This window comes from Eumetopias jubatus, unplaced genomic scaffold (assembly GCF_037043125.1).
Source record: "Eumetopias jubatus isolate StellerSeaLion01/CBP00866 unplaced genomic scaffold, mEumJub1_p1.0 scaffold_17, whole genome shotgun sequence".
NCBI lineage: Eukaryota > Metazoa > Chordata > Mammalia > Carnivora > Otariidae > Eumetopias > Eumetopias jubatus.
The window spans coordinates 67,261,551-67,288,554 of record NW_028274823.1 but is presented as its reverse complement, the minus strand read 5'-3'; the positions used below and the strand labels follow the sequence as shown (position 1 = coordinate 67,288,554).

The following is a 27,004-nucleotide window of genomic DNA, read 5'->3' as shown; positions in this document are numbered from 1 at the left end:
TTTTCATACCTTCATCATCAGACATATCAAGAACTTCATTCATCGTTTCTGGAACATTCATTTTGTGCTTCTCTATGACAGTCTAGTAACAAACAAACAAAAAAAGCAGTCACTTTAGTGTAAGCAGACTGAACATTTTAATGAGACTATTCATTTCTTTCTAAATTAATCAGTTGATTTATTATGGGACTGATGTGCTGAATATCATGAAGCTCTCACATCAAAAACGACATCAAAATTTTCCCTTAGCATTAAGATCTTCACCATATATACTGCTAAGAAGAAAGATAAGGTGAAAGAATTCTAATGGTAAAGCAAACTGGCTTAAAAGATTTAGCTCCCTAATGAGGCTTTTCAAAGGAAAAGAGAAGAGAGATATCGCCTCTCCTAGTCCATTGTTACACTTTTTCATGGTCTGAGGAACCTGCCACCTCATTCCACTAAAAGTCTTGGCTGAAGATAAGCCAAATGAACAGCAAGCATTGTATCTTTACTGTTTGTGCCAAGTCAGCCATTAATTTTGTCTTCCTCTTCTACATGTACACTTTAATTCCTAGAATATAAAATATTGAGATTGCATAAATTATACAATTTTTGCAACTATGCCATGCAGAAAATATTTTAGAGGTTATGCATTTGAAAGGTCATTTTCACCTCCATGCAATTTTAAAGAACTGTATATTATATTACAGAGCAAAGGCCTTGTGAATTTTTTACTTGCTCTCTGATGACTTTTTACCTACAAAGCTTGTATCCATCCAAAGGACACTGACAACTTGTTAAAAATATTAATGACTTAATGTTTTAGACTTAAAAGAAGTCGTCGTCTTATTCTGAGCATATGAAAGGCTAATGGTACAAGGGAGGATACGTACTTAAATAAGGCAACTGAAAAAAAAAGCTCAGTAGTTAAAACTATGGTACATTTGTCATAATTAATGAATCTGTACTCACATATTACTATTAATTAAAGTCTATATTTTATTTAGAGTTCCTTAATTTTTACCAAATGTCCCTTTTCTGTTCTAGGTTCCCATCCAAGATACCACCTTATCTTTACCTGTCATGCCCCCGTTGGCTCCTATGGCTGTGACAGTTTCTCAGACTTGCCTTGCCTCTAATGACCTTCACAGTTTGTATTTTATTTAATTTCTGTATGTATGTATGTATGTATGTATGTATGTCTTTATAGATTCCATTTATTTACTTGGGCCAGAAAGGGAGAGAGAGAGAGAGAATGTACACAAGCCAGGGGAGGGGCAGAGAAGCAGACCCCCGCTGAGCAAGGAGGCCGACATGGGATTCGATCCCAGGACCCTGGGATCATGACCTGCATCAAAGGCAGACGCTTAACCGACTGAGCCACCCAGGTGCCCGCCCTTCACAGTTTAGAAGTGAACTGGTCAGGAATTTTGTAGAATGTCCCTCAATTGGGATTTGTTTCATGTTTTTCTCATGATTAGACTGGGTTACATGTTTTGGGGAGGAAGACCACAGAGGTAAATTGCTATTTTCATCACATATTATCAAAGGTCCATACTATCAACAGGATTTACCAGTGCTGATGTTGACCTTGGTTGCCTGGCTGAGGCAGTGTTTGTCAGGTTTTTCTGCTGTAAAGTTATTCTATTTCCCCCATGTCCCTTTCCATACTGTTTCCTTTGCAGGGAAGTCACTATACTCAGCCCACACTTAAGCACGGGGAATTACATTCTATACCTCCTTGAGGGTGAAGTATTTTCATAAATTGTTTGGAATTTTTTTGCCTGATTTCCCTTTTCTTCCCCATGTATTCAGTCATTTATCTGTATCAGTATGGACTCATGGAAATTTATTTTATACTTTGCTCTATCTAATTAATCTATCTATCTATCTATCTATCTATCTATCTATCTATCTATCTATCTATCTATAATTGTTCCAGCTTTGGCCACTGGGAACTCTTTCAATTGACTCCTGTGTCCTTCTGACACAGCCCCATAACTGTGTGTATGCATGTTGATTTACTTACTTGAGGTGGGGAGACACTTCCTTACTTTTTGGCATTACAAGATGTTCCAGGTTCATCTCGCATATTTCCTTCCCCAGATCTAGATTTAGCTATTTCTTGAAGGAGCCCTGATTCCCTTTATTACAGAACAGTATTAGAAACCAGTATCTGAGAGATAGATGTCCCCTGTTCTTTGCTAATGAGGGAACTGAATATTTTAAACAATGCAATTTAAATGCTTAATTCATCTTTTGAATGTCAGCTTCTAGGTCCTCAGTTTCCTACTCTGCCATGATTGTAATGTCACTAACTCAACCATCTTTCCCAGAATTGCCATGTCCTACATTGTACTCAGAGGGAAGACGGATCTTTTTAAGGTTTTTGAAAAACTCGATGTTTGCTTATGGGGTCAATGGCTATTGGGGCCCCAGCAAGGGGCCGTGCAAGCTGCACTGTGGTTAGTGAGCCCGAGATCACAGACTCCACCCTGAAATCTGCCAGTTCTCATCTATGCCAGGTTACATGTAACCGCTAAAAGCACAGCTGACAAGGTGGTGTCTCAGCTTGAAATAAAGTCTCAAATACCATAATGCTGGACTAAGACTTAGGGACTTCAGTGGACTCTATTCCAACCCATGTGAGCACTTCATTTGGTGGAAGCCTCATTTACTCCATTAGGCAAACTGGATCTTTCCTGTGAGCATGAGTCCTATCTTCTCTCTCTTACAGAAATTACCAGACAACTCAGTGGATGAGACCGAGTGATATGGCCTGACTCCCATATTTGTTCTTTCACTTGGAACCAGAGCCTTGAAGCCCCTCTTGAGCTATAACTTTGCTTCCTCTGTCTTTATTTTCTCCTCAATCTTTTTTTTTTTAAGATTATATTTTTAAGAATCTCTACATTCCACATGGGGTTTGACCCCATAACCCTGAGGTCAAGAGTCACACACTCTACCGACTGAGCCAGCCAGGTGTGCTCCTCAAGCATCTTTGATATTCAAGAAACATCCTGAACTTTCCCAATGGGTGAGAACATCACTTACATTCAATAAGCAAGAATTATATTTCGAACGATTATATAGGTTTCAACTCTCTAACAATGAAAAAGAAGTTTTATATATTTATTGCAGTGATTTCAAATCTTTTATAGGATTGTGACACTTGACCATTGTTTAATACCTTGTCCTTCTCCCTCTTTTTTTCCCACTCTAGAGAAAGCAAAGGGAGTATCTATAAGATTAAGGTTAATAAACATTACTTGTTTAGACTCTTTTCTCAAGAATTTAATAATGGATTTTTAAATCATGAAATACTCAAGAGGTATATATAAAAGCAATACAGTAGTAATTATCTCTATACAAACTATACCTCGATGTTAGAAACATGCCCTGGTTCATAACCATTGCCCTAGCCCATTAAAGCTACTGCTTTCTTTTCAGCAAACTGCATAATTTCTCTCTTGCGATCAGCAAGTTTATTCTTGTTTTTTTTAGCTTTTAAAGCCTTTACACCACCAAATAATTCAACCAGGTTACTACAGAGTCCTTCAACCCATTTTTTTTTTTTTTTTTTATGAAGCACTGTGTGTACAAACCATTTGCAGATGCTAACTATGCCTCCCTTCACGTCGGAAGGTGGCGGATGAGAAAAGGAGGCAGAGCTGATAATACCTAGTGTCCCAGAGTCCTAAATTTACATTGTACGGAGCCAGTCTCAGGCATGTGTGTTGAGTCACTGAGTCAGGAATAACTCCAACAAGCCTCTGATATGGTGCAATACCTGCCCTTGCTTCCACAGTTACCAAATCCTGATGCAGTTCAAAGGCTCCAGATGGTGCTAATAAGAAATGACTTATCCTAGAGGCTGCAGCTTGTAAAAATGTATCTGACGCAAAAAGGCCTCCTGGTAAAGATTTATTTGTAATTTTAACAAAACATCCTATTGGTTTTCCTGTGGAAACTCTAATAGCTGAATGGAAGAGCAGTGAGAGTGGTAACAAAAATCAGTTCTGATCGTCTCTCTAATGTTTTATTTTGACACTGTAAAAAAATGCATTTACAATAATGACAACAGTGTATCCATTATTTGTGAGTCATAATATTTTAAAGAACCATCTTATCTTCAACTCCCTCACATAGCCAATGGTGGATGTTAAAATATTTCTGCCTTCATTTCATTAAAAATGTTTTTATATCAAAACAAACAGATGCATACGTTTAGCTATCTATGGAACAAAACACTCTATAGCTACTAATGCAACTTTTAAAAAGGTAGTTTTAGTGTTTAGTGTCTCAATGTCCGAACCGAGAGCTGCCACGCTGGCTGTCAGCAACGAGGCGACAGCATTTGGAGGTGTGGTGCTTAGTCTGTGAATGGGGGGAAGTAGGTTCCTCTCCCAAAAGCCCCAGAAAATCGACGGTGTGAGAGCTGGCTCTCAGGGCGGCGAGGTCTGGCGTCTGCTACTTACGGTCGTGGTCATGGTTTCCTCAGTCACTACCTTCAGGGTGTCGACCACTGAGATGTAGCCAAGCCTCCGGGCAATGGCTAGGGCAGTGTTCCCATTCTGGCAAGAGGGAAACGAGGACAAGGAATTAAGAAGTCATTCTCCATGTCTCGGTGTCTGTGTGTTTCCACATGTTTTGCCCATACTAAACAGAAGGTGAGTGTGTCGTTGGTCCCACCCACTGTCATACACCAAACACTATTTCATTAGAGATGTGCCTTGCACAAAACCCACCTAACCTGTTCCCACTCACACAGCAGAGACTTGGCTGCTACACATGGAATCCAAGAGGCTTTTTAACATTCTAAGTCATCAAGGGAACAAACATGTTTTTCTTTCTGTATATGTATTTCCTACTAGGTGGCAATGGGTTTGTAGTTTTTAAGTGTGAAACACTAATCACATCTCTCTGGACGGCTCACAATAGAGCTACTGTTCTTTGGCCTGAATTCTACTGAACATTCCATTTACACCTATTAATGAAAGTAAAACAGCGACACTGGTGCATGATGAAAAATGTGAGAAGATCCCAGCATCCAGGTCCATCTCCTCCCTCTTCCCTTAGCCTCCCTCTTCCCTTCCCTTCACTCTTACCACAGTGAGTTCATTGGGGGAAGCACTGTTCTGGAGCAAGACATTTATTATATGCGTGTGTCCCTGTTGAGCTGCTTGATGTAACGGCGTGTACCCATTCTGCGGAAGGAAGATGGAAGAAATGACTCTTACTTCCTTGGACACAAAATCAATGACTTTGATGGTGGATACAAAGAAGAAAAGTCTTTACCTTTGTTTTGGCATTAACTTTTGCAGAATGCTGGAGCAGGAAATTAACAATCTTGATGTTTCCATAGTGGCAGCCCACATGTAAAGGTGTGTATCCCATCTGTAATTACATTTTTCAGAAAAGAAACCTCATAAGTATACTTTCAGTAACAGCTACCTTAAATAGAAGCAAAAGTATTATTTAACCTGTTTTTTTGAGCTGGCATAGTTTTTTCCCCTACATAAATATAAGATGCCCTTGATATTTCTGAGAGCTACTGTGAGATATAAAAATAATATCATGTCACATGTAAGTAGTTACTGAACTTCCCACAGTGCTCTCTCTTGCATCAGCTCATTTTATTCTCACACCACCTTTTCAAGATGGGAAGGAAACATGGCCCAGTCAACAGCCTGGACACAGTGATTCAGTGGCTTCTTGTCGAGGGACAGGAAGAATGTTCTGTGGACAGATGTGGACTAGGGTTTATTGATCACTCTACTCTCGAAAAGCATAAAATGGAGGTAGAAAAAAACCATGAAGTGGCTAAATGATAATGCCAGGTAACAGATGATTATCAGAATGCAGAAGAGGCTGGTGGGAGTTCAGGAGGTCTGAGAAGTGTGAACTTGATCCAGGTATACATGCTGGAGTTAAAGTCTCCTGCTTACCAGCTAGGGTCCCATAATTTGAAAACAACTGATTCAGACAAAGCAGTAAGTTGCTTCCCAAATTAATATCCACTGACCCCTGGGGAACTATAAGTTGTAGCTATTAAAAAATATATTTTACATATATAAAATTATGTATGTGTGTATAATTACTTTTTAAAATAAGGATATTCCAGATACTTTTCTAGATGGCCACATTGTAACAGACACCGCCATGCAATTCCAGCGTCGACAATTAATTTGTTTATGAGGACACTAGCAGGACCAGATTGACAAAAGGGAGAGGACTGAGTTTTTAAAAACATTAAAAACTCAGTGTGCACAGGGGGAGAGGTGGGACATCCACGTTTTCAAGGGTCTGTATCTCGTATGTTAGGCACTCTTGTAACTTTACGGTGACTCTGTGCTATAGACAGAATGTTTGTATCCCCTCAAATTCCCATGCTGAAACCCCAGTCCCCAGGGTGATGGTATTTGGAGATGGGGCCTTTGGGAGGTAATTGGGTCATAGGTAATTAGGTGGCACCCTCATGAATGGGATTAGTGCCCTTATAGGAAGAGATAGGAGACGGCTTGCCTCTGCTCTCTGTTCTCTGCCACGTGAAGCTACAACAAGAAGGCACGAGATGGCCACCTGCAAACCAGAAAGGGATCTGCTGGCATTTTAATCTAGGACTTCCCAATCTTCAGAACTCGGAGAAATGACAGTTTCTCCACCCTACGGTATTCTTGTCATAGCAGCCCAAACTGACCGAGACGTGCTAGCAAATGGGTATATGTGAATTTGAAAAGGGCATGCCCAGACCACAGCTGATTGTGGAAGGTGAAGACATCTCACCAGGATGTGCTGCCCTAAAGAGCTTTACTCTGGGTCAGATTCTGCTCCACAAACTGAACAGTCAGTGCTGCCCAGACTCCCACGGCTAGAGCGTGCCATAACCCTGTACGTGAGTCTGATTTTCAGCCCCTGAAGCTGCTCCACACGTGATGAAGGAGATCCTGTCCTGGTAAGCAGAACTGACTTGCCTAACTTTGCAGACTTCTTTCTCCATACTGAGGAACTCAGACTATTGTATTAGGAATCACAGTGCCGCTCAGTGGGAGAGGCATGCAAAAGGTTTTCTCCAATCGGTTCTCAGTACAATTAGCTTAACTGAAGTAACATTATTTCCAACTTTGGTGGTAGAGGATTAATCCCAAGCTAAAAACATACAGAAAATATTTTTAAAATCTAAATATTAAGAAACTTTTCAGGCTTCTAGGGGCGCCTGGGTGGCTCAGTGGGTTAAGCTTCTGCCTTCGGCTCAGGTCGTGGTCCTGGGGTCCTGGGATCGAGCCCCGCATCGGGCTCCCTGCTCGGCGAGGAGTCTGCTTCTCCCTCTGCTGTTCCCCCTGCTTATGTTATCTCTCTTTCTCTGTCAAATGAATAAATAAAATCTTTAAAAAAAATTAAAAAAAGAAACTTTTTAGGTTTTTAGTCAGTGTGCCTAAGCAATGATGCAACAGTTTCTAAAGGCTGTTGTGCTAAGTATACTAAAGAAACTGAATCATGTTAAGAATCTTAATGTTCAGTTTCTACTCATCCTCATAGCTTTCCATCTCATTCCTAGTAAAACCCTAAGTCATTATAATGGGCTACGGGACCCGTCCGAGCTGGTCCCTTCTCTATACCCCCTATTCATTGAATGTCTGAGCTCATTCCTAATAATCTCTTCCTTGTTTGTTGTACTCGAGGACACTGGTCTTCTTGCTGTTCCACAAGTATTAAAGTATTTTATTAAAAAAGACATGTGTATGGCCAGGAAGATTTAGTTGGCATTTAGAGAAACCAAAATGGGGCTCTTCCATTCATTGAGGGCCAGAAGATTCCCACATTAAATGGCACCTTGCACAAATATGCTCAGAGAGATGTGAGTTGAGAAATTCTTTCCAATTAGCAGGAATCGATTTTGGAAAGACCAACTCTTCTTTTGGGAATGGCTAGGAAATAATCACAGTTCAGCTAACTGAGCAGTCTCTGCCTCTTTTTCCACTGTTGCCTACTTAGCCCATCCTTACGAGCAGGAGTTGTCTTCTCCTTTAGGCAATACTGAAAGGCTGTAATTGTATAGGAAGAGCTAACAGGTGCAGATGGAGAATCAGGCTGGTGTTTCTGATCTATGGTACCACAGGACCAAATCTTATTGGGTCGTAGTCAGGTGCATCCCCACACAAATGGTTTGAGAGAGAGGGAGTAGGAAATCCACACTTACTCCCAACCTCCTAAAATCTGTGGTCCTCCTAGGAGTCCATCCTGGCTTTCGTTTTTCACAGCTATGACTACTCCCTGATTTTATTTATTTCAGGTAAAAATTTTGTTTTCAATTTTTATGTGTTGATGCTATTAAGGAACATCCTTCTATTGTCACACGTTATATGAAATAGTACTTGATAATATGGCAGGTAAAGATCCATGGAAGACTGTAAGATAGTCTCACAGTTTTTTCAAAATTTTAGTTCAGTATAACTAATTGAAATTGAAAAAGTACATTTCATAACAAACAGGAATTTTTCCTTAGAAAATAAACTCTCAGTATTTAATTTCTTGAAGGTAGTATAGCTGAAAGTCTCAACACACTAAAAGGAAAAAAAAAAGTTGAACATTTTCCCCCATAGTTTTTTGCTTTATTGTTTACCTCCAAAATCAATGTGGGAATAAACCGAGGGAGAAAAACAAGCAACTATCTCAGGCATTATAGAAGGGGCAAAGCAAATGAATATTTTCAAAATGATAGGAGAAAAATAAGTAAACTGCCATCTCTATCCCTAGTGTGGCTTATCCCACTTCTGATGCATCTTATAATTTAGCCTCTTCTCTTTCTCCGGGCACCTTCCTCTCAGCCAACAACATTTACATATTTCCAATCTTAGAAACAAAAAACCCTCTTCTAAATATTTGTCTCTTTTTCTAGGTCTAGATGCTTCCAAAGCTAAGCTTCTTGAAAGAAGGCATCTCCACTCACTCTTCCCTCCCCACCCCCTTCCTCCCGTGTTCCAGGGGACCTGCTTTCTAATCACCCATGTGCCAACCCAGTGATGTGCTTTAGTGCTTCTCTCGCCTGATGTACCCTCCTGGACTGTCATTCATGACTTGGCGTCCATGTCATATTCTTTCCTGATCACCTTCCCACCCTTCGTTAGGCCTGCTTCTACCTCCTTCATCCACTTTAAAATATCATTGATCCCAGTGGGTTGGGCTTTGATTTCCTCCATGCTGTTTCTCAATGATCACATCTGCATTCCCAACTTCAATTAATACATCTATTCTGACAACTTCCAAATTGGGATCTTTAGTCCAGACCTCCTATCCTATACCCTGGAGCCAAAACTTTAGTCATTTACTGGATTTTTCCACCTAGACAGCCCCTAAATCAACTAATATACAACACACCCAATACAGAATTCCTGGTCTTCTTTCCCCAGCTAGCTTTCTCTCCTTTATTTCTAGTCTCCTTGAATAGTACTTGTGATCACCCAGTCACAGGGCTCACATCCTTAGATTCATCCTCAATTTCTCACTTTTCTTCACATCTTATTGCTCATACTTCTTTAAGTATTTCTCCGATTTCTGTCTTGCTCATCAATGTCCCATCTGCCGCTAAGTGGAGGCCTTCTTTATTCTCCATCTGGACCTTGGCAGTAGCTCCAAATTCCTTTGACCAACTCAGTCTCTGCACAGTCTCCTGGAATCTTTCTAAACTGGATGTCTGATCTTATCACTCTTCTCTGTGTGTTTTTTTTTTAAGATTTTATTTATTTATTTGACAGAGAGAGGCAGAGCGAGAGAGGGAACACAATCAGGGGGAGTGGGAGAGGGAGAAGCAGGCTTCCTGCTGAGCAGAGAGCCTGATGTGGGGCTGGATCCCAGGACCCTGGGATCATGACCTGAGCTGAAGGCAGATGCTTAACAACTGAGCCACCCAGGTGCCCCCACTCTTCTGTTTAAAGCCTTCCAAGGCTTCCCAGTGCAAACAGGATAAAAAGCTGAACTGAACTTACTCAGCCTGGCATATTAAGGCCCTCTGAAATCTTAATTGTCTAGCAGCACCTTGGGATATGCCCCCAATTTTTTTCTCTTGTTTCTGTGATACTGAACCAGTTATAGCTCCCTTCTACACTCCCCACCTTTGTAAAATAATTCAGTTAATGACAATATTTCTAAAATTATTTCTTTATATATGGGGTTAAAGTCAGGCTTTGTACTAATTCGCTGTGTGACCTTGTACAAGTAACTACTTTCTGTGCTTCAGTTTCCTCATCTGTAAAACAGGGATACCAATCTCACCCGCCTTCTAGGGTACTTGTAAGGATTTAACTAATTAATAAAGGTAAAGCACTTAATACATGACACAGAGAAGATGGGTAATACACTTTGCTATTATATTATCGTATTATTTTTATTGTCACTTATCTTCCTTTCTAGACTATAAATACTATTGAGGACAAGGAACATATCAACCTGTTAAGAATTTGGCATCTAGTAGGAGCTCTAAAAATGAATGTGAAATGAGTATCAAATAAATTTTTTTTCATTATTTTACACATCTTTAAATAAATATAATTTAACTATTAATTTGCTAATCAGTACTGCTGAGAATCAGTGTATTTTGGGTGGCCTACATAAAATGCTTCAGGAGATTATCCTTTTAAAAAGCAAAAGAGTGACTTTTTTCAGCTGAACCACACTGAATATTAAACCCTGTGGCCAGCAGGACAATTTAGTCTGATCTGATTCAGTGAACCACAAATACAGAGTTGGAGGTATAGAAGCTCAGCAAGCCAGTGGGAAGGCCGTGAAAGCTGTTACCAGGATTTTCCAGTCTTTTCCCCACAATAGAAAAGAGCTCTCAATGTCTTCATGATTACTATGCTTAAATTTTTTTTTAAATATTTTATTTATTTGAGAGAGAGAGAGAACATGAGAGGGGGGAGGGTCAGAGGGTGAAGTAGACTCCCTGCCGAGCAGGGAGCCCAATGCAGGACTCGATCCAGGGACTCCAGGATCATGACCCGAGCCGAAGGCAGTCGCTTAACCAACCGAGCCACCCAGATGCCCTACTATGCTTAAATTTAAGCCAATGAATTGGATGGTACCATACTCAACACCTGTAGGCTGCTCAGGGATGTCATCTCACTAGTAAGAATTAGGAAGTTCGCAGAATATAATAAATTCCTTTATTCACAAGATTAGAAAGCAAGTCCCAACAACCCCTCTCCTGCCGTTCTGCTCTTCTCAGCAAGGGGACAATCATAGCCTCAGTTTTTTGGGTGCTATGATCTTTGCTGAGACGAGAAAGGAAGAGAAAAGAATTTGTAAGAGACAGAAAGGTGTTTTCTGAAGGGCATCACTTATAAAGGGCAGGAAAGGGAACATGCTTCATAAATATTACACCAAGGTCAAAAATGGTTACTGATCATGACCTGAGGTGGGCAGGCGGAGTTAGGAGGAGACCCTGGTAGAGGCCCAAGACTCTTAAGCCAGGGGCCCCGTGCACAAGAAGGCACACAGCACCGCGTCCTGCCTCCCGACATGCCCTGGAGGATCAGTGTCTCACTTTCGGACTGAATGACAGGGTATGCCTCAGATGTGCAGGGGCAAAAACATACAGAGAAACTTAACCCTGTGTGGGACTCCTAGAATTTTTAATCTGTCAAGGGAGAGGTAACCAAAAAAAGTGTTTAAGTCTGTGTTTTTGTGTGTAAATGAAACAACACAAGATGAATATATTTACCGTTAATAAAATAAGGAATAATAAGCTAAATTCAGTCTGATTATTATTTTTTTTTTAAGAGAGAGAGAGAGCATGAGCAAGGGCAGAGAGAGAGAGAGGGAGAGAGAGAACCTTAAGCAGGCTCTAGCATGGAGCCTGATGTGGGGCTCGATCCAATGACCCTGAGATCATGACATGCACCAAAATCAAGAGTCCAACTGAGTCTCCCAGGTGCCCCCAGTCTGATTCTTTTCTCAGAATTAAAAATGCTTTTATTTTCAAAATGGAAAGTAACAGGGAAGCACTCGGCTGCTACCAGTGCCTTTACTGTTAAACACTCAGCTAGCTAGGGAAGCATTCAAGGCTAAGGACAACGAGATTTTTTTAGAATGGGAGGGAAATAGAGTGAAGAGATTGCTGAGCAAGCAGTGCAGGCTACGGAGACTGCAAGGGCACAGAGATTCCAGAAAGGGCATTACCTACCCCCAGCCCCACCCAGGGCTGTCCCGGCCAGGGACAATGGTACTTGCTTTACTATTTTAACACAGACTTTAAAACACAGACAGGATCTTGCCTGGTCAGATCTCTTTCAGGCAGCTTCTTTTTAATAGAACACAGTGTGGGTGGTGCAGCTGCAGCTGGAGAGCCGAACAGTGTCCAAAGGGTGCGGTCTACTCGGCCTGTCCCCTCTATGCTTAGCCAGTAAATCCAGTCTGCTTCCGATGTGTGAATACCTTCTTACTTGGGGAATTCCTAGTGATACTTCTATATTTGTTAATATCTTCAGGATCACTACACCTCAGAACCAATCTATAGGATACTCAAGATGTTTGTAGTCATATTTAATAAGCATTTACTTTTGTGTCAAAAATATGACACATAGAAAGAAACAAGAGTTCTATTTTAGAATAGATAAAACAAGTTTGCTATGAAGAGGTAACAAAAAAAGTGCTGAAAGAAAATGCTCAGAGAAATGAGATTAATAATTGAAGTCCTATCTCTGATGAAGACACGAAACATTCATTTTTCTTATCTGAATTTGAAACTGTGGCATTATAGAATATTAAGTAGCATTTTTTTTCCTTTTTGAAGAGCGCTACTTGTCTGAGAGAGAGAGAAATGCTAGCAACCACACATGCCATAAGGAATGTAGCAAGTGAATGATAATTGCATAAAACTTACTTTATCCTTTTTTATAGACTACGTCTGAACAAAGTTAAAGGTCACAAACCACTGATAAATTTTTCTGTATGCATTAAGTCAATCACAACAGCTAAGGAAGGAGCAAGATTTTACACTCTGCCATTGAAGGACAGATCTGTTGTAACAAGGATCAATAGCGCTACCACGGGCAGGCATCTACAGGCAGCCAGGATAAAGTGCCTAGGCCACTGAAGATAAAAGCATCTGGGCCACTGTCACCAGAGACTTTGGTGTCCCTTGCATAGATATATGTTTTAAATACTATGTGTAAGAGATAGGATGGAAAATTTGTCCTCACCTCCCCCCCCAAATCAAACTGTTTTTGTTTCCATATAGGAGTCACTAAATGACACTTTATATGGGCACATTCTTTTTGTATACCTTTGTCTGGGCATCCACGTTTGCCCCTTGGTTTACGAGGACTTCGGCCACATTCACTCTGTCTTCTTGAGCAGCCAAGTGGAGCGGGGTCAGGCCACTCTGCGAAAGAGTCAAAGTACAGTCATCTTAGAGAAGGGAGTGCAGCACACAGGCATGTTCCAGCCACAGTTTATGAACTCTAGTAGGACAGGAAGCCTGGAATTGGTATGTTAAAAAAATCTGCAGGATAAGTTTACATACTAGCACCGCGGCAACACTGCTACCTGCAGGCTTCATGAAAAATTTCAAACACCCTCAGAAGTGGAGGGGGTGGCCTGAATCTTGTGTCTTCATCACAGACTCAGCAATCCTCAAGGTTTTCCTACATTTGCTTCATCCAGCCCTACTTCCTGTTCATTCTTTTCTTTGTGGAAGCATTTTAAGGCAAACCCCAGACATTATATCATTTTCCTACTACATACCTCAGTGTTCATTTTTTAAAACTAGTCTTTTTAAAAAAATGATATAAAATGATATAATGTCTGGGATTTGCCTTAAAATGCTTCCACAAAGAAAAAAAATTAAATGAAGAAACAAAAAGCAGAATCAGGCCTGTAAATACAGAAAACCAACCGATGGTTGCCAGAAGGAAGGCGGATAGAGGGACCGGCAACATGGGTGAAGGGGAGGGGGTGGTCCAGGCTTCCAGTTATGGAGTGAATAAGTCACGGGCATAGAGTCGAAGATACTGTCATAGTGATGTGATGGGACAGAGACGGCAGCTACGCTTGTGGTGAACACAGCATAATGGGTAAACTTGTCAAATCACCAAGTTGTACACCTGAAACCAATGTAAGATGGTATGTCAACTATACTCAAAAAATAAGTAAATAAATACCTACCAAACCCCCCAGAGACCTTTTTTTGCAAAATTATGCAGGAATTTCAACACATTACCATTGGCATTGGCATTAGCAGAAATTATTAAAAGAAAAATTGGTTATAAATTAAATATGATGATAAATTAATATATGATGGCACTATTTTCTCCAACAAATATGAATACCCAAAGCTGATAAATATGTTCTATATGTTGCTTCTGGGTACGAAAGATGGCCTGGGAAATGCAAAATGAATGCTGTATCATGAGAATTTCCAGGTCATTTAGATGGGTTATCTGTTTAATGAGACTGAATATTTGAAACTGAGTCTATGACAGAACATGCAGGCCACCTAGTTGTTCCAACGGCCAAGAAAAAGATCACCGAGACTGTACTCTGCCTTAAAAATCCTCTGTAGCTGTTAAAGCATCTTTTCATGAATAATATTTAAGAGAAAGTAACTTGGCATTAGTGCTTCCAGGTTGTTTTCTTTCCCCTACTATGAGCACAGAAGTTAATCTCTGCAACCTGGAAGCCTTCCGTCTCTTCCTCTAGCATCCGTGCAATGAGAACCTCAGCTGTCCTATTTGTCAGAGGAGAGGGGTGAGTCAGATGCCACAGCAGCCAGGGCACAAGAGCCCTCGAGATGCCGAATATTACTTATTCAGGAAGAGTCATTTGCTCTTGACTTTTTAATAATGTTTACAGGATTTGGGAGGAAGCCCACTTAAACTGTAGAAAAGAGGAAATATGGAAAGGAGGGCAGATGCATTCAACTGAAACCCAAGAAAAACAAGCTGGGGCCAAAACTGGCATCACCCAAACGGACATCATCTGAGAATCATGTCCCTTCTTCTACCTTATTGATTTACTTAAGTTTTTATTTTACTTCCAGTTAGTTAACACAGTGCTCTATTAGTTTTAGGTGTACATGACAGTGATTCAACACTTGCACACATCAGCTGGTGCTCATTACAAGTGCATTCCTCAATCTCCAGCCCCCATTTCTCCCATCCCTCCACCCCGTCCATGTTCTACTTGAGAGGAAATAAATGTTTTTAGCCATAATATTTCGTACAAGTGACATGGTCACCTATTCTAAGTTAAAGACTTTTCAAGACTTCTGAAGATTCTTTACTGATGGTTCTCAGCAAAGTTTGGGGAATGTCTTCTGGTATGTGCCCTACTCTCTTGCGTTCCGAAGTCTATGTTCACGCTGCCCCCATGGGTTCCCCACTCTAACTGGGGCATGGGGTGACTCCCAGCTCTCCTGGGCTTCTCCCTCCCTCCTTGTCTCTTAAAGGGCTCATTGTTACATTTATGTGCACACCTTCTATGTGCTCACCTCTACTAAGAGCATCATAATTCTGCACTGAAATTCTGTTTTCTTGTCTGTCTTCCTCAAACCACTGTGAGCTTGTTGAGGTAGATGTATCTTTAATCTTTACGTAACCAGAGTCTAGCATCTAGCACTTAATCATCTACTAAATTATTAAATCAGAAGACAAAGCAATCACCTTTAGGTAAAATAGGGTAAATAAAAAAAAACTTTTATCTTCATGATTTCCATTAAAAAGATTTTTAAAAAATAGCGTGACAGGGGGCGCCTGGGTGGCACAGTTGTTAGGCGTCTGCTTTCAGCTCAGGTCATGATCCCAGGGTCCTGGGATCGAGCCCCACATCAGGCTCCCTGCTCGGCAGGAATCCTGCTTCTCCCTCTCCCACTCGCCCTGCTTGTGTTCCCTCTCTTTCTGTGTCTCTCTCTGTCAAATAAATAAAATCTTTAAAAAAATAGCATGATGGTTAAAACAGCCCCATTTGACTTCAGAAGTTACCTGTTAATCTTTTATAAGGTTTCAACCATTGCTCATTTTAAAAATGGCATTTACTTAGAATCAGAGAACACCACCAACTCAGAATATCAACAGCCCTGTTTAATATTCCATTAGCAGTACAAAGGAATGGAGCTATTTGTGGTCTGCAAAATCCAAGTGGGAAGGTAGGTAGGAACATCAAAAGTGAAAGTGAATCAAATAAAATGCTAACACTTCAGTAGTAATTGGGCTTTATGGCCTCTTTTCCTTAAAGTGACCAGGAACTGCTGGTGGCTAATAAGAAAAGAACAAAGTGAAAACAATGAAGGGTTTAGTTCAACATCAGTTTTCATAAAAGCTATGTCTTTCTTTTAATACTGATTTTCTTTAGCAAGGACAGATTTTATGGTGTTAAGTGGGGAGTTGGGATGGGCAGGTGTTTAAAACTCGGGCAGTTCAGGACAAATTGACAGAGAACTAACTCTCCGAGCTCCTTATTGCATAATGAAGTTCTACTCATGTTCTGTTTTCAACTCAAGGCTTATTTAGTACTTTCTAGAGACCATGGCAACTGAGAAAGGAAGCAAAGATTTACAAATGCCTTCTTATTAGATCATTTCTAGGTGCCGTGAAGTTCTTGCAAGTTCCTAAAGCACACTGTGCTAATGGGAAGCCAGCTGATCTGCTTTTTGAAATTTCCCTGGAAGTATTTCTGCTGATGTCAAGTTTTTTCAGGAAGGTGGCTGATGACATCCAGGTTGCCTTGGTTAACTATGTCAGGTGGTCCCCAAAATTCCCTCACTAATGTCCAGTCTACCAAAGCAAACACTGAGAAATGCTGAAGTATTTTTAGTCTAAAACTTTCTATGATTTTAAGGTGAATGCAAGGCTGGATATAAACTGCAACTAGTTGACTGGAGTATTTTATTTATGTATTTATTTTGACTGCTAGATTTTAAAGAAAAAAAGTCACACTGTACTTTGGTATGAAATCTACTGAAAATATTTACCTATTAACCAATTGTTAAGGCCTATATTGTCTCTGAGAGAATTAGTGAGCTATATTATTCTGGACTCTTAAAATAAGACTCAGTGGATGTCAGAATGTACTTCCATTTGAGAAGACCAGGTCTTCTACCTCATTAAGATAAGTTGAATTTTGTAGCAGATTATTGTAAGCCTGGTCTCTATGTTAGTATTTGAACCCTTGAAATTTAAAAGCTCAAAAAAAAAAAAAATCCTGATAATGGCTATTTGAAATTGCTCTGTGATTCCTATTAAATCAGAGACATGCATTCCTAAAAGGAATGTTTAAAAAGAAAGATATGAGGAGCAAGATAGCGGAGGAGTAGGAGACGTGGATTTCGTCTGGTCTCAGGAATTCAGCTGGATAGGGATCAAACCATTCTGAACACCAACGAACTCAACAGGAGATCGAAGAAGAAAATAGCAACAACACGCTGAACAGGAAAGCGACCCCTTTCTGGAAGGTAGGACGTGCAGAGAAGTGAATCCGAGGCGATATTCGGGAGGAGAGATGGCAGGGGAGGGGGCCTCCGTCGGCGCTTCTGGCAAGTGATAGCGCCGCGGAGCACAAAATCGGAACTTTTAGAAGTCGGTTCCGCTGAGGGACATCGCTCCAGTGGCTAAGCGGGGGGTGGAATCCTCCCGGGACAGTGTGGACTCAGGACCCTCGGGGTCACAGAAAGACCGGGGGTGCCTGAGTGTGGCAGAGCTCCCAGGTATCGGAGCGGGGAAGCCGGCTGCAGAGACGGAGCCAAGGATCGGGCTCTCAGCTCGGGGTTGCCATAAACTGTGATCCACAGCCCAGTTGGACCACTGCTCCTCCAGCAGGGACCCAACAAGCGGCAGATCCGGGGAGACTCCCCCCCCCCCCCGGGGAGCGGCACAGAAGCGCACCACAGGGATCTGCTGGGTTTGGAGACTCCACGTGGGGTCAGGTGCCAGAGATAGAAACGCTCGGTCACAGGCCGGGTGAGCACGGAGTTCGGCCGGAGACCTGGGAGATGGGAGTGACTGCTTTTCTCTGGGGGCACACTGAGGGGCGGGGCCCGAGTTCTCAGCTCCTCCGAGCGGAGATTGGGAGGCCACCATTTTCACCCTGGTCCTCCAAAGCTGTACTGAGAGCTTGCAGGGAACAAAAGCTCCTGAGAGCAAACCCGAGCAGCTTGCTTAGCCCGGACTCACAAGGGCGGGGCAATTCCGCCTCCGGCAAAGACATTTGGGAACCACGGCAACAGGCCCGTCCCCCAAAAGATCAGCAGGAACAGCCAGCAAGCCAAGAACAAGTTTACCAATCAAGGAGAACGGGAGAACTCCAGCGCTAGGGGAATACTACACATAGAATTCATGGCTTTTTTACCATAATTCATTAGTTTTTCAAAGTTAATTTTTTTAACTGTTTTTTTTTTTGAATTTTTCTTTTTCCCTTTTTCAAACATCAATCCCTTTTAAAAAAAACTTTTTATTTTTCATTTTTAGAGTCATATTTTTATCCCTTCATAGTAGTTACCCTTATTTTTGGCATATACATATAAGTTGTTCTCTCTTTAAAATTCTGGGATACAGTTTCTTCTAACAGATAAAAATATACCCTAAATCACTAGTGTATGGCTTTGTTCTATTCTCCTGCCTGATCACATTCTCTCCCCTTTTTTTTTTTTTCTTTTTCTTTTAAATCTTCTTCTTTCTCTTTAAAAAAATAACTTCTTATCAATTCCTTTTATAAAATCTTTTATAATTTTCATCTTTACAGTCATCTTCCATCCCTTCATTGTATCAACCCTTATTTTGTACATATATATATAACTCTTTCTTCCTTTAAAATTTTAGCAGGCACTTTCTTCTAACAGACCAAAATATGCCCAAAAGCTAGTGTGTGGAACTGATCTATGCACTAGCCTGATCATATTTGATCATATTCTGTTTTTTTTCTGTTCTGTTTTTGTTTGTTTTTATCTTTTTCTTTTCCCTTTTTTTTCCTCTTCTTTCTTTCCCTTTCTTGTCCCCTGGTTTCAGGTCTTTTCTGATTTGTATAGAGTATATTTGCTGGAGACGTTGTTAACCTGTTAGCATTCTGTTGTCTCATTCATCTATTCTCCTCTGGACAAAAATGACAAGATGAAAAAAATCACCTCAGCAAAAAGAACAAGAGGTAGTACCGTCTGCCAGGGACCTACTCAATACTGATATTAGTACGATGTCGGACCTAGAGTCCAGAATCATGACTTTAAAGATACTAGCTGGGCTTGAAAAAAGCGTGGAAGTTATTAGAGAAACCCTTTCTGGAGAAATAAAAGAACTAAAATCTAACCAAGTCGAAATCAAAAAGGCTATTAATGGGGTGCAATCAAAAATGGGGGCACTACAAACTGTGGAAAGAGCCAAGATGTCCATCGACAGATGAATGGATAAAGAAGATGTGGTATATATACACAATGGAATATTATGCAGCCATCAAAAGGAATGAGATCTTGCCATTTGCAACGACGTGGATGGAACTGGAGGGTGTTATGCTGAGTGAAATAAGTCAATCAGAGAAAGACATGTATCATATGACCTCACTGATATGAGGAATTCTTAATCTCAGGAACAAACTGAGGGTTGCTGGAGTGGTCGGGGGTGGAGGGATGGGGTGGCTGGGTGATAGACATTGGGGAAGATATGTGCTACGGTGAGCGCTGTGAATTGTGTAAGACTGTTGAATCACAGATCTGTACTTCTGAAACAAATAATGCAACATATTTTAAGAAAAAAGAAAGAAGAAGATTGCAGGAGAGGAAGAATGAAGGGGAGTAAGTCAGAGGGGGAGACGAACCAGGAGAGATGATGGACTCTGAAAAACAAACTGAGGTTTCTAGAAGGGAGGAGGGTAGGGGGATGGGTTAGCCTGGTGATGGGTATTAAAGAGGGCACATTCTGCATGGAGCACTGGGTGTTATGAACAAACAATGAATCATGGAACACTACACCAAAACAAATTATGTAATATATGGTGATTAACATAACAATAAAATAAAAAAAATGGGGGCACTAACTGCTAGGATAAATGAGGCAGAAGAGAGAATCAGCGATATAGAAGACCAAATGATGGAAAATAAAGAGGCTGAGAAAAAGAGAGAGAAACAACTACAGGATCACGAGGGCAGAATTCGAGAGATAAGCGATACGATAAGATGAAACAATATTAGAATAATTGGGATGCCAGAAGAAGAAGAAAGAGAGAGAGGGGCAGAAGGCATATTGGAGCAAATAATAGCAGAGAACTTCCCTAATGTGGGGAAGGAAACAGGCATCAAAATCCAGGAGGCACAGAGAACCCCTCTCAAAATCAATAAAAACAGGTCAACACCCCGACATCTAATAGTAAAACTTACGAGTCTCAGAGACAAAGAGAAAATCCTGAAAGCAGCCCGGGAGAAGAGATATGTAACCTACAACGGTAGAAACATTAGATTGGCAACAGACCTATCCACAGAGACCTGGCAAGCCAGAAAGGACTGGCATGATATATTCAGAGCACTCAGTGAGAAAAATATGCAGCCAAGAATACTATATCCAGCTAGGCTATCATTGAAAATAGAAGGAGAGATAAAAAGCTTCCAGGACAAACAAAAACTAAAGGAATTTGCAAACATGAAACCAGCCCTACAAGAAATATTGAAAGAGGTCCTCTAAGCAAAAAGAGAGCCTAAAAGCAGCATAGATCAGAAAGGAACACAGACAATATACAGTCACAGTCACCTTACAGGCAATACAATGGCACTAAATTCATACCTTTCAATAGTTACCCTGAATGTAAATGGGCTCAATGCCCCAATCAAAAGACACAGGCTATCAGATTGGATTAAAAAACAAGACCCATCCATATGCTGTCTGCAAGAGACTCATTTTAGACCCAAAGACACCCTCAGACTGAAAGTGAGGGGGTGGAAAACCATTTACCATGCTAATGGACACCAAAAGAAAGCTGGGGTGGCAATCCTTATATCAGACAAATTAGATTTTAAAACAAAGACTGTAATAAGAGATGAAAAAGGACACTATATCCTACTTAAAGGGTCTATCCAACAGAAGATCTAACAATTGTAAATATCTATGCCCCGAACATGGGAGCAGCCAACTATATAAGGCAATTAACAAAAGCAAAGAAACACATTGACAACAATACAATAATAGTGGGGGACTTTAACACCCCCCTCACTGAAATGGACAGATCATCTAAGCAAAAGATCAACAAGGAAATAAAGACTTTAAATGAAACACTGGACCAAGTGGACTTCACAGACATATTCAGAACATTCCATCCCAAAGCAACGGAATACACATTCTTCTCTAGTGCCCATGGAACATTCTCCAGAACTAATCACATCCTAGGTCACAAATCAGGTCTCAACCGCTACCAAAAGATTGGGATTATTCCCTGCATATTTTCAGACCACAATGCTTTGAAACTAGAACTCAATCACAAGAGGAAAGTCAGAAAGAACTCAAATACATGGAGGCTAAAGAGCATCCTACTAAAGAATGAATGGGTCAACCAGGAAATGAAAGAAGAATTAAAAAAATTCATGGAAACCAATGAAAATGAAAACACAACTGTTCAAAATCTTTGGGATACAGCAAAGGCAGTCCTGAGAGGAAAGTGTATAGCAATACAAGCCTTTCTCAAGAAACAAGAAAGGTCTCAAATACACAACCTAACCCTACACCTAAAGGAGCTAGAGAAAGAACAGCAAATAAAGCATAAACCCAGCAGGAGAAGAGAAATAAAAAGATCAGAGCAGAAATCAATGAACTAGAAACCAAAAGAACAGTAGAACATATCAACGAAACTAGGAGCTGGTTCTTTGAAAGAATTAACAAGATTGATAAACCCCTGGCCAGATTTATCCAAAAGAAAAGAGAAATGACCCAAATCAACAAAATCATGAATGAAAGAGGAGAGATCACAACCAACACCAAAGAAATACAAACAATTATAAGAACATATTATAAGCAATGATATGCCAGCAAATTAGATAATCTGGAAGAAATGGGTGCATTCCTAGAAATGTATCAACTACCAAAACTGAACCAGGAAGAAATAGAAAATCTGAACAGACCTATAACCACTAAGGAAACTGAAGCAGTCATCAAAAATCTCCCAACAAAAGCCCAGGGCCAGATGGCTTCCCAGGGGAATTCTATCAGACATTTAAAGAAGAATTAATACCTATTCTCCTGAAACTGTTCCAAAAAATAGAAATGGAAGGAAAACTTCCAAACTCATTTTATGACGCCACCATTACCTTGATCCCCAAACCAAAGACCCCATCAAAAAGGAGAATTACAGACCAATATCCTTGATGAACATGGATTCAAAAATTCTCACCAAAATACTAGCCAATAGGATCCAACAGTAGTACATTAAAAGGATTATTCACCATGACCAAGTGGGATTTATCCCTGGGCTGCAAGGCTGGTTCAACATCCGCAAATCAATCAACGTGATACAATACATTAACAAAAGAAAGAACAAGAATCATAGGATCCTCTCAATAGATGCAGAAAAAGCATTTGACAAAGTACAGCATCCTTTCTTGATCAAAACTCTTCAGAGTATAGGGATAGAGGGTACATACCTCAATATCATGAAAGCCATCTATGAAAAACCTACAGCCAATATCATTCTCAATGGGGAAAAGCTGAGAGCTTTTCCCGTAAGGTCAGCACGGCAGGGATGTCCACTCTCACCACTGCTATTCAACATAGTACTAGAAGTCCTAGCCACAGTAATCAGACAACAAAAAGAAATCAAAGGCATCCAAATCGGCAAAGAGGAAGTCAAACTCTCACTCTTCGCAGATGATACGATACTGTATGTGGAAAACCCAAAAGACTCCACCCCCAAACTGCTAGAACTCATACAGGAATTCAGTCAAGTAGCAGGATATAAAATTAGTGCACAGAAATCAGTGGCATTCCTATACACCAACAACAAGACAGAAGAGAGACAAATCAAGGAGTCGATCTCATTTACAATTGCACCCAAAACCATAAGATACCTAGGAATAAATTTAACCAAAGAGGCAAAGGATCTGTACTCAGAAAACTATAAAATACTCATGAAAGAAATTGAAGACGACACAAAGAAATGGAAAAACGTTCCATGCTCATGGATTGGAAGAACAAACATTGTGAAGATGTCAGTGCTACCTAGAGCAATCTACACATTCAATGCAATCCCCATCAAAATACCATCCACCTTTCTCTTTTTTTTTTTTAAAGATTTTATTTATTTATTTGAGAGAGAGAGAGAGAATGAGAGATAGAAAGCACGAGAGGGAAGAGGGTCAGAGGGAGAAGCAGACTCCCTGCTGAGCAGGAAGCCCGATGTGGGACTCGATCCCGTGACTCCAGGATCATGACCTGAGCCGAAGGCAGTCGCTTAACCAACTGAGCCACCCAGGCACCCTACCATCCACCTTTTTCAAAGAAATGGAACAAATAATCCTAAAATTTGAATGGAACCAGAAGAGACCCCGAATAGCCAGAGGAATATTGAAAAAGAAAAGCAAAGCTGGCGGCATCACAATTCCGGACTTCCAGCTCTATTACAAAGCTGTCATCATTAAGACAGTATGGTACTGGCACAAAAACAGACACATCGATCAATGGAACAGAATCGAGAGCCCAGAAATGGACCCTCAACTCTATGGTCAACTCATCTTTGACAAAGCAGGAAAGAATGTCCAATGGAAAAAAGACAGTCTCTTCAACAAATGGTGTTGGGAAAATTGGACAGCCACATGCAGAAGAATGAAACTGGACCATTTCCTTACACCACACACAAAAATAGACTCCAAATGGTTGAAAGACCTAAACGTGAGACAGGAGTCCCTCAAAATCCTAAAGGAGAACACAGGCAGCAACCTCTTCGACCTCAGCTGCAGCAACTTCTTCCTAGAAACATCGCCAAAGGAAGGGAAGCCAGGGCAAAAATGAACAATTGGGATTTCATCAAGATAAAAAGCTTTTGCACAGCAAAAGAAACAGTCCACAAAACCAAAAGACAACCGACAGAATGGGAGAAAATATTTGCAAATGACATATCAGATAAAGGGCTAGTATCCAAAATCTATAAAGAACTTATCAAACTCAACACCCAAAGAACAGATAATCCAATCAAGAAATGGGCAGAAGACATGAACAGTCATTTTTCCAAAGAAGACATCCAAATGGCCAAGAGACACATGAAAAAGTGCTCAACATGGCTCGGTATCAGGGAAATCCAAATCAAAACCTCAATGAGATACCACCTCACACCCGTCAGAATGGCTAAAATTAACAAGTCGGGAAACGACAGATGTTGGCAGGGATGTGGAGAAAGGGGAACCCTTCTACACTGTTGGTGGGAATGCAAGCTGGTGCAACCACTCTGGAAAACAGTATGGAGGTTCCTCAAACAGTTGGAAATAAAGCTACCATACGATCCAGCAATTGCACTACTGGGTATTTACCACAAAGTTACAAATGTAGGGATCCGAAGGGGTACGTGCACCCCAATGTTTATAGCAGCAATGTCCACAACAGCCAAACTGTGGAAAGAGCCAAGATGTCCATCGACAGATGAATGGATAAAGAAGATGTGGTGTGTGTGTATACATATATATATATATATATATATGTATACACACAATAGAATATTATGCAGCCATCAAAAGGAATGAGATCTTGCCATTTGCAACGACGTGGATAGAACTGGAGGGTGTTATGCTGAGTGAAATAAGTCAATCAGAGAAAGACATGTATCATATGACCTCACTGATATGAGGAATTCTTAATCTCAGGAAACAAACTGAGGGTTGCTGGAGTGGTGGGGGGTGGGAGGGACTGGGTGGCTGGGTGATAGACATTGGGGAGGGTATGTGCTATGGTGAGCACTGTGAATTGTAGAAGACTAATGAATCATGGATACGTACTTCTGAAACAAATAATGCAATATATGTTAAGAAAAAAAAAGACGAAGAAGATAGCAGGAGGGGAAGAATGACGTGGAGTAAGTCAGAGGGGGAGATGAACCATGAGAGACGATGGACTCTGAAAAACAAACTGAGGGTTCTAGAGGGGAGGGGGTTGGGGGGTTGGGTTAGCCTGGTGATGGGTATTGGGGAGGGCACATTCTGCGTGGAGCACTGGGTGTTATGCACAAAGAATGAATCATGGAACACATCAAAAACTAATAATGTAATGTATGGCGATTAACATAACAATAAGAAATTATTTAAAAAATAAAAAAAAATAAAAAAAAGATCCCTGCAAAAAAAAAAAAGATATGAGAAAATCAAATTGTTACACCAGAAAAATATGAAAAAATGTGTTTGCTCTGCAATGATCACAAAGGATTTTCAAGATACTAAAACTGAAAGAAAGGTTTCCCTGTTTTCCCCTCTATGTCTTTTCATCTATAGAATGTGTTAATTTACAACCTTGGGAACTTAGATTAGTGCAGAATAACCTTTTCCCCAAATTGTGAGAAGTCCAAAATTAAGACAACTATTCTTTTTCTGCTTTAAGAAGAAGGTGCTGAAAGTTACTGCAGTTAATCTTTATGACATCTCTGTGAGGTAAATATTTTGTCTTCATTTACTAGAGGACAAAACAGAAGCTCGTTGAGGTCACATCAAGTAAATCAGGCTTAGGATTCACACCCAGGAGATTCAAAGCTTCTGTGATTCCAAAACACAGGCCACATTTTTGGAGAAAAAAATTAAGTTACTTGTTATTTGTCATCATAAAATTCTTGCTATCTTGAAACTCCACTCCAGTATCTGAGCTAGGGCTGTGCCATCACCACTGGTAGAGAAGAAGCCAGGGAGTTCGCATTATCAAGAATTTGGGGGACTCTTGCAGCCTTTTGTGTTATCTGAAGGGAAGACTTAGAAACATCTGTTCTGTGTTTTGAGCAGATCTCAGACTTAGGTATTAATAAACAGTTCAGCAAACCCCGTATATGCAATGTGAGGTCGTAACTTCATTAACATGTCTCTGGCCAGTTGTGGGCTGGATTTTTGCTTTGCTTCACAAAATTCTTCACAAAGAGTCGGGATGTCAACTATGAAGGCAGGGGAGTTTGAAAAATTTGGGGAACAGAGGCTTCATCAGTTCCTTGAAACTGCCAATTTACATATGAAGACTAACAATCTTTCCAATCTATGAATAAAATACCTACTCTAAATTTCTGTTAATGAACTCTCTGGAGGCAGCACTACTTCCAATATCTGTCATCTCCGACTTAAAATTGGGACAGGCAAGGAGGAGGTGTCCCAAAATGTTTGTGGACTAACTCAACAGCCTAGAATTTACAACTTACTACTTACTAGGTTTTGGTATGGTAACAATGTTGCTCTTTGAATTAACATCCTAAACAAAATTTCATATTTTTCAGAAAAACGTTGTGGACTGCATTTTTAGGGCTATATGTTATTCAATTGTTAAGACTTTACAATTACTGATTTACCATTATCTTACTGCTTAAACATATTTTCTCAAAGTTTTTGCCATAATAAACATTTTGGCAAACATCTTTGTGCAATATTACGCTTTACAAATTTGATTTGACCTGGATTCTTCATGCTTCTCAGTGACCTTTCTGAGAGGTAAGGTTCTGTTGTAAGCTTTGTAGAGAAAAAGCAAGGTTACCTTATTGCTCAGGTTCACGTTAGCATTTCTGCCGAGGAGCAGTGACACCATGTCCACGTGTCCTTCCTGAGCTGCAAGATGGACGGAAGCAATTCCTTGCCGGGTAACTGCATTTGCATCAGCACCATATTCCAGCAGAGTCGTCGCTATGTCCATCTGGTTCTTTTTGGCAGCGATGTGCAGTGGTGTATAACCATTCTGTCAACACGAATCACTTGGTCACATGCCCAGGAACGAGATAAAAATGTGTGCAGTGCACTTTCAAATAGAATGCTTCCCTTTCTAGTGATTTTCTTCGACGGTTTAAAAATTCAGACTCACATAAGCAAACTGATAAATCGAGCTGTGTCATTAATATATTG

General features: G+C 40.6%; 1 protein-coding gene across 1 annotated transcript in view; it reads right to left on the bottom strand.

Moving 5' to 3' along the window:
- ANK3 (ankyrin 3) overlaps positions 1–27,004 on the bottom strand; it is a 251,108-nt gene that overhangs the window by 119,532 nt on the left and 104,572 nt on the right. Inside the window, exons 18-23 of the mRNA XM_088019888.1 lie at positions 26,643–26,840; positions 13,265–13,363; positions 5,281–5,379; positions 5,091–5,189; positions 4,461–4,556; positions 10–82 (exon numbers count right to left, since the gene is read on the bottom strand). Coding sequence (XP_087876014.1) covers positions 10–82; positions 4,461–4,556; positions 5,091–5,189; positions 5,281–5,379; positions 13,265–13,363; positions 26,643–26,840 — 664 coding nt within the window. The remainder of the gene's footprint in view (positions 1–9; positions 83–4,460; positions 4,557–5,090; positions 5,190–5,280; positions 5,380–13,264; positions 13,364–26,642; positions 26,841–27,004) is intronic.